Source organism: Sinocyclocheilus anshuiensis, unplaced genomic scaffold (assembly GCF_001515605.1).
Source record: "Sinocyclocheilus anshuiensis isolate Anshui unplaced genomic scaffold, SAMN03320099.WGS_v1.1 scaffold227, whole genome shotgun sequence".
Classification (NCBI taxonomy): Eukaryota; Metazoa; Chordata; class Actinopteri; order Cypriniformes; family Cyprinidae; genus Sinocyclocheilus; species Sinocyclocheilus anshuiensis.
Genome location: NW_015549590.1, coordinates 2,581,403 through 2,590,323, shown reverse-complemented (window position 1 = coordinate 2,590,323; position 8,921 = coordinate 2,581,403). Strand labels below are relative to the sequence as shown.

The 8,921-nt window shown below is 37.5% G+C and overlaps 1 protein-coding gene across 1 annotated transcript in view; it reads left to right on the top strand.

The window, feature by feature from the left end:
- dlg3 (discs, large homolog 3 (Drosophila)) overlaps positions 1 to 8,921 on the top strand; it is an 80,354-nt gene that overhangs the window by 67,409 nt on the left and 4,024 nt on the right. The window contains exons 11-15 of the mRNA XM_016446568.1: positions 2,578 to 2,754; positions 2,860 to 2,935; positions 6,322 to 6,367; positions 8,079 to 8,120; positions 8,380 to 8,430. Of these exons, the coding sequence (XP_016302054.1) occupies positions 2,578 to 2,754; positions 2,860 to 2,935; positions 6,322 to 6,367; positions 8,079 to 8,120; positions 8,380 to 8,430 (392 nt within the window). The remainder of the gene's footprint in view (positions 1 to 2,577; positions 2,755 to 2,859; positions 2,936 to 6,321; positions 6,368 to 8,078; positions 8,121 to 8,379; positions 8,431 to 8,921) is intronic.

Below are 8,921 nucleotides of genomic sequence, written 5' to 3'. Positions count from 1 at the left end.
AACTGCTTCTGTTTCACACAAATGCTGGCACAGACGTGCATGTTCGGCTAGAGTCGCTTTGAACTCGTGCATCTTCGGAAGCGGAGCTGAGCGGAAAGTTACAAAAAATGACGTGCACACCGCCACGCGAAACAACGTCGCGCGCACTCAAAGCGAACTTCCACCAACACCGCGATGATGTCATATTTGCCGCGTGCACCTAAGCAAACTTGCGGACGCGTCGAGTTACTAAATTCTCGTGTATCGTGATACGTACCGTATCGTGGCCTCTGTATCGTGATATGTATCGTATCATGACTTTGCTGGTGATACACAGCCCTAGTGGTCGGTAACTCTGGTGTAATTTGAACGGGAGCGGGCGGTCTAACAATATCCCGTTCCCGACGTCCATACAGAACAGCATATCTGTGCTTTATTCTTATTGTCCACCGGTACAGCCTGCACTCGAACTGTTATGCACGCGCTGCACGCATGCTTTCTACTTGGTTTATTTGCGGGGTTTGTGTGCAGCATGTGCATAACGATGATCAGAGCAGGCTGTGCCAGTGGTAAATATACGGCCCTCAGACAGAACAGGCAGGTTGTTGATGAGTGACAGAGCAGAATAAGGATGGAGCAAAGTGTGGATTCTCAACTCGGTTTTGTTTATATTTTGCTTGGCCTATAATTTTAAATGACAGATGTCATATTTATTTATTTTTCTCTGCGACTTTCCTACTATGTTAACAGAAAAAGGTCAAACGAATTTAGTATTTAGACAAGACGAATAAAAATAGCTAATAGGCTACTTTTGTACAACCTACATTTTTATTTTTTTTTCTCTTTGCGACACTTTTCCTATTGTGTTGTAAATGTTAAACGAATTGTATCCTGACAAGACGAATAAAAATAAGAAATACAATTTTTGTACAATTTTATTTTCTCGGACACTTTTTTCCTACCGTGTTACATAAAATATTAAACGAATTTTGTGTCTTAAGATAATTAATATAAATTCAAGACTCTTCACAAGATGAATAAAATAGCCTACAATTTTGTGCAGACTACACTTTTATTTGTTAGCCTATCTCTCTTTCTTTCAGTAGCGGAAATTTAAATGTGAGATCTGGAAACGAGATCTAAATTTAGCGGGAACAGTCGGGTCGGGAAGAAAATTATTCTAAGCGGACAGTGGGTGAACAAAGAGTGAATATATAGCGGGAGCAGGTGGGTGCATAATATAACCTTGCGGGAGCGGGACTAAAAAAATAGTCCCACGCAGACCTCTAGCTTGCACCTAAGGTGAGCTGTGCTTAATGCACCGTTCAGCTGCTGCGGGTTCATGAGTCCGCTGACCACACGTGTTAATGTTAAGTGTGCGATCTCAAGGCGTTTTCACATTCCTACAAATGCAGTGATGAGATAAAAGCAGAGGCCTTAAAATCTTAAAACAGAGGCCTGATGTTGTCCTCAATTTAGCTGTTTAGCAAACTATGTGTGAGTGTCTCTGTGGGCTTGTAATTAGTGTGTCCTAGGAGAAAGGTATGTAGAAAAACAGGAAGACTTGCTCCACTGGTTTTCCTCCTTTCATTTGGATTTACCTGTCTGACAAGGTAAAAACATTCAGCTTAGAACACAATGCCTGACTGTGTTTCTGTACTCAACGTCATCTGCCATCTGGTTTCTCATGATTTTATGTGGATCTTCTATCACTATTGTGCCCTTCTGTGCTTAACCCCAGGTTAATCCGGGGGACTGACTGTGCAGGGATGTAGCAACGATAAGAAAAATGGGGGGACATTTGCCCAATAGATTTACTTTTATTCAACAAGGACACATTCAATTGATCAAGAGATAGTAAAGATTTTAAAAATGTTACAAAATAACATCTATAATGCTACAAAATATTTAAATTTCAAATAAATGCTCTTCTTTTGTACTTTGTATTCATCAAAGAATATAAAATGTATCACTGTTTCCACAAAATGTTTCCACGAAAATATTAGGCATCTCAACTGCTTACAACTTTGATAATAAGAAATGTTTCTCAAGCATGAAATCAGTATATTAGAATGATTTCTGAAGGATCATGTGCGCTGAAGACTTGAGTGGTGGTTGCTGAAAATTCAGTTTTGCCATCACAGTAATAAATTGCATTATAAAAATATAAAAATAGTTATTCTTTTAAATTGTGATAAAATTTAACAGTATTACGTTTTTTTTTTCTTCTCTCAATTACATGCAGCCTTGGTGAGCATAAGAGACTTTCAAATACAATTTAAAAATTGCCCGAACAGTGCTGTAAATTGAAAATAATCTTGCAAAATGTGGGAAGATGTACATATATTTTTTTTTCTAAAGTGGTTGCTATGCCTATGGTAGGAAGTGTATTGAAAGTTGCTTTTAGTGAGAAAGCATCTGCTAAACAAATTTAAACAACAAATAGGTGCAGATGTCCAATGATGTACTGTTGTTTGTGTATGTGTATTCCCACACCCATCCTTTAATCAAGCACAACAGATGTTTTACAATGAAACCTGAATACCCACTCTTCCAGCACACTGTTGATGTATGTATTGTTTGGTTTGGTTTTCCCAGGGCTCTTTTTGACTACGACAGGACAAGGGACAGTTGCCTCCCTAGCCAGGGCCTGAGTTTCTCCTATGGGGACATCCTGCATGTCATCAACGCCTCCGATGATGAGTGGTGGCAGGCACGGCTGGTTACACCCCATGGGGAGAGTGAGCAAATTGGTGTCATACCAAGCAAGAAAAGGTACAGTACTGCCAAGAAGCCCAGACAGAATTACAGCATTTCCCCTGTAGTAATGGAGAGTGTTCATTGCCAATCATACAAATTTGTTTTTTTTTTTTGATCCAGAGTGGAAAAGAAAGAGCGTGCACGGTTAAAAACAGTCAAGTTCCACGCAAGGACGGGCATGATTGAGTCCAACAGGGTGAGTGAGTCGTCCTCCTCCTCCTGTGAACTGCTCATGGGAGCTGCCCCACTTCCCCTGAGTGTGGGAATTGGTGGCTTCTCATAGTATCCTGGAGGCTCCTGTTACTGAGCATCTCATTTCTCACAGCCACACAAACAAAAGCGTACAATTACAAACATGCACTGTGCCATCATAATCAGCTATGATGATTAGATCAATTCCTCTCAGTTCTGGTCCTGGAGGCCCCCCCAATACTTCACATTTCTGATGTTTCCCTCACCTGATTTAACTTCTCTGCTCATTAATAAAAAAAGCGCTCACTAGCCCTATTCGGATGGGACTAGTTTTCTAAACTACGTTTAAGTTTCGATTCTTATCACCTGATGTCTCTGATTTTCATGTACCAGTTCAGACGGGACTAATAATATCTTCGTGTTTATAACAGATGTGGGAGGGTCAGTTTTGTACACCTGGCTGTTGCAGAGATCACGTGCTCTGTATGCGTGCATTGTGTGTAGTCATTTGGATTGATTACCATTAGTATAACCAGTTTTACTACAAATACCATAGTTCAGCTATGGCTAGTATAGCAAAGCTATGGTTAATTTTTGGTTACTTTAACTTTCTTTTTTTTTTAACCATGTTTAATTTTCGTAAAGGTTCATATGTAATTAAAACATTATGTAATTGAGTGCAGGAATGAAGCTGAGTTATCTTACCTGACTGATATTACAGTAGCCAGTCTTAACAATTTACGTGATCTGGCTCTTGATTTTATTTATTTTTTATTTCTTTGCTGGGAGGCAAACATATAAAAAAATGTGCGCAGTAGTAAGAGTGTCTACGGCAGGGGTGTGAATCGTCACTGGTTTCACAATGCAATCCGATTACGATTATCATGTCAACGATTAGATTCAGTATCACGATGCATCACGATTATATCAAATTTATTTTGTGAATTTGTATTAAATTATATAAGCAGGCTACTTTTTAAAATAATTAATAATAAATAAAAAAAAACTTTAAAAATGTAACCAACTAAATATAGCTTCAAAACATACAAGCAAATACAAAGTAATAAAGGGGGAAAAGGACAATTACAAGTGATAAACAAAAAGTACTTCTGGGTTTTTCTTTTTTCCTCCGCATTATTGCTGTTTGATTACTGATGAGATCATAGACACAGGTTAATAGGTTGCATTCACACTAATGCACAGATCTGTTTCGACATGTCAGATGTTTTGTCCTGTTCTGAAAACATAACTGACTGTGTTTAGGCCTACATCAATTTCATATCATAAAAGTATTCGGAGATGTAAGTGCATTTAACCACAGCCGTGCTTCAGTACAACACTGAAATAACAGTGAGTGGAAACACAAGTCAAGCAATGCACACGTGTGTCTCATAGCGCACATATTCTGTGCAATGAAGCCCGCCGCGATTGTCTCTAGCGCACATGTGCCACTATAAACTTGTTTTTTCCAAAAGTGTGCCCAGATCTCAAATTTAAAAATAGTGGGTAAATTTTTTAATACTGGCGTGATAAGCGCATATGCGAATGACATCAGTAGGCTATAATCGATTACAATCTATTACTGCATCGATGCAGAATCCTCCACGTCCGCATCGCGATGCAGTGATTAATTTCAACACCCCTAGTCTACGGTTGTTCACACTGCCCAAAACACAAGAAAATGTGTTGTGAAAAAAAAATCACAGACATTCGCATTCGGACAGGATTAGTGGAATTATTACAGAGGTTTTGTGAGAAAAACACAAAATTTGTGAAACAAATTTCTCTAACGACTCCCTGTAAAACAGTCCTGTCCGAATAGGGCTTATGACCTGAATTGACTGTTGGGGGCCCTCTAGAACCAGGATTGAGAAACACTTTATTGTATATTAAAAGGGTAGTTCACCCGAAAATAACAGTTGTCATTTATTTACCTTCATGTTATTACAAACATGTATGATTTTCTTTCTTTCATTAAACACAAAAGGAGATGTTTGGCAGAGTGAACGACATAAGGGTGAGTAAATAATGACCAGATTTTATTTTTGGGTGAACTAAACTTTTAAGGGTGAAGTGTGTTTAAAAAAAAATAATTCTCCATATGGCATATTTGTACATTACCGTTCAAAAATAAGGTCAGTAAGATTTTTAAAAATAAATTAATACTTTTATTCAACAAGGACACATTAAATTGATCAAAAGTGGAAGTAAAGACATTTATAATGTTATAAAAGATTTCCATTTCAAATAAATGCAGTTTTTTTTTTTTTTTTACTTTCTATTCAAATAATCCTGAAAAAAATGATCATAATTTTCACAGCTGTATTCGGAATTGATAATAAGAAATGTTTCTTGAGCACCAAATCAGCATATTCTAATGATTTCTGAAGGATCATGAAAAATCTTTCAGAGCCCAACATTTTTGGTGGTGTAGTTGAATCTGCACATTTAACCGGAAGACAAAAAAGTATTTTAACAAAAAATATTGCACACTTCACTTTTACCAGGGTTTTTTTTTTTTTCTTCTTCTGCAATTTGTGCAATGAAGATATTTAACATCTTTCATTGTTCTGTTATGTATTCCCTCTGTTACATTCACAGTTAAAACGTCAAAACTTAAAATGAACTTTAATTTAATTGAATTTAAATGTTGTTTAAATTCATTATCCCCACTTGTTTGTGCGACCATGTCATCTTTGGTTTTATTTTTGCATGTGTGCTGTGAATTACATTGAAACCCATTCTTGTGTTTTTTTTTTGTGTGTTTGTTTCATTCCTCATCCCCATTCACCCACCATTGGCTCGTGTCCACGCAGCCAGTCAAAGTGAAGCGCAAAAAAAGCTTCAACCTATCACGCAAGTTCCCGTTTTACAAGAGCAAGGAGAATATAGTGCAGGAGTTGGTGGAGACTGAACGTGAGTATGAGCTTGTGGCGAGGGCTCTGACTCTGTCCTTCATGCTTCATCCTGTCACTGTCACTCACCCTGGAGACGGCTTCTGATTGGCTCTTGACCTTTCTGTGAGGAAACCGAGCAAATCAGGGCCTCCCTGGCCTTTGTCTTGCTCTGAGGGGGACCTCAGCACTTCTCACAGGTGTGAGGCTGCACTAACACTCAAATGCTGTGCTAGAACATCCATCAGTGTCAGAGCTGTTTAGAGCTGCTCCCTTCAGCATTTTAACTTATAATTTTGTTACTGATGAATCTGCATGGGAAGCCCCTTAAATTACAAACGGACAACCCAGATCTTTCACCGCACAGCAAGGTGATGTTAGTATTGCTTCATCCCTCGAGAGTGCAACACCTCTCTTCTCCCAGCCTCTCACTAACCTTTCTTCTTCCTTTCTGCTCTCTCTCTTTGTTCTTGCTTTCACCTGTCGGGACGCTCAGGACTTCCCAGGGTTAAGCGATGACTTTTATGGATCAAAGAGTTTGAGTAAGTGTGTGGTTCCTCTTGTCAAGCAGCTGTTCCCTGAGCTAACTGAACCGGCTGTGCCACACACCACACACATTTGATTCTTTCTTTCTGTTTCTCTCTCTTTCTCACAGAATCTCCTCTCTACCTTAATAGTACCTTAATCTGCTTTTTGAAAGTATTATTTACCTGTAATGAAAGTATTACCTTAATAGTCATCTGCTTTTTGAAAGTACATTATTTGACATTCGCAGCTCATTTTAGTGACACATTTCAGAGTGAAACAATATGTTTAGCATCTAAAATGTAGGACTTGATTATATCCATCAAGTGTCTATTAGAAGGTGAAAAGTGGGTGTAACGTACCAATATAGAGCCAGGCCTAATGTGAGTTTGCTAAAACCATGCTTAAAAAGAGAGTTATAATTTGGTTAACTTTATCCAATAATCTGTATGGCCTACGTGAAAATAAAGCAATTACAAGTACAAATTATTACATTTTGAAAGATGTAACCCTGTAAACAGTTTGAGCCTTAGACAAAAATAAATAAATAAATACAAATCTTAAAATAAATAGGCTTTTTTTTTGTTAAATATCATATGTGATACGTCAGGCTTTTATGGCTCATACAGTATATATAGTGAAAATAGGTAGCTCATACATGAGGAGTAAAATATGTAAAAATATTGCAATTTGGTGCAGATGCTGATATTTATGACCAAAAAGGCAAGATAAAAATTCTGATAGCTTATAATGTAAATCAATATCTTTATAACAGACTACTTACATAAAATGCAAATAAATATTGTCACTCTCTGTCTCCTAATAATTTTAAGAGGATGATATTTGCTTAGTTTTATGATCAAAGCTGTGAAGTTTTTATTGCATTTAAAACATATAATGCAGTGCAATACAATGATTGAGAGAGGTACAAATAAATGTTTCTTAAAAGCCTGGTGTATCATATACATTGTAACATGGCTTTTCTAAAAACCTAAGTTGCTTCTGTCCAGTAAATGTTGATCTTGAAAAATTACTAAAAATATAAGTTATTCTTACGTTTACTTTATAAAAATCAGTAAAGAATTCACAGCAAGAGACTCACAAACCATGACCTGAAAGGGACCATTTTTAAACACATAAATCATTCACACATAAATATTCTTAAATCAAAGATCTGATTGTCATATGATACACTGAAGGGAGAGTGAATCCACGGTAGACCTCTTGAGGTCCCATAGTGTCTTCAAAGCCAGCTCATACTGGGCTGGATTGAGTGTGTGTTTAGTGTTTTTAATGTTTTAATCATGTTGTCGTCACTGTATCTAAGGTATGTTTGTAATTTGATTCCTGTAAGGAATCCAACACTGGCTTGTTTACTTTGGCATGAGGAGCAGTATCACTGTCTGATGAACCGGACACTGGCAAGGTCATAGGAAACGCTCAGCACGGAATCTAAGATCACTAGGGTCGTAGGAAAAGGAAATACTTAATTTCCTATTGCTGCCTCATCCTACCATTTCCCTTCTAAGGAAACGGCAGCCATTTAAGTGCCCAAAAGTTCTCTCTGTTTGTTTTCCTCTCTTCACTCAGCCTTTTCTATTCTTGGCATGATGGTACGGGAGGGTGTATAGTTTCATTCCGAGCTGTGCTGGATATACTATTAGTCTTACATATGGGCGAAAATGTGCATTGTGACATTTCTAAACTTCACTCATCTTATATCCACAGAATGCTTGACGTCCAACACCAGTGACAGTGAAAGCAGCTCCAGTAAGTGCCTCTAAACATCCATTTTGTGCTTACAGCATTAAATCTTTACCAGTGTGTTCTGCAGAGGTGCAACATTCCATTTGATCAGTGTCATGCTATTAACCTTTAAATGCTTAAAAAAAACTGATTCATAGCTATGATCTATGTCACCTACAAGTTCATTCCAGTGGTATTTCAAGTGGATTGTGTTTGTATTGAATGATGATAAATGAAACCTTCATATTTCATATGGATATTTTTATCTTTTCTCGTCATGCAGAGGGTCAGGAAGACACAATTCTCTCATATGAGCCAGTAATTCGACAGGAGAGTAAGTATTCCGAATTCTATATTTTGTATAAAATAGTCTCACGCTTAATCCTGGTTTTCACTGCCCACATGCCAACACACAACAAATTCCAACGGTTATGTTTTTTGGATTAGTTGCTGCATTTTACAAGCGCAGTTATGATCTAGTTTTTTGTGCGGCCAAGCTACAATCTACTTTTCTCTGCTCAAGTATACATGACACAAGTTGGGTGTGTTTGTGTTTGTTGTAGCAGTGTAAGCTATCAAAGTTAAACAGACTGTTTTTGCTTTAGGATTTCTATATGTAAATAACCTCTTTTATGATGCCTTTATTTCTTAACGTGAAGTGTATGTGCCATAGTTAAAGCTGTTTTTCATTAGGGTGGGTCGAGGTGTTAAATAAACAATAGTTGATATGCAAATATGAACGTCATCTGATAATGTGACCATTTGTAAATGTGTTTGCAGTTTAGTTTTCTTAAATGGTCTGTGTGGACTGGGGAGGGAGCTTGT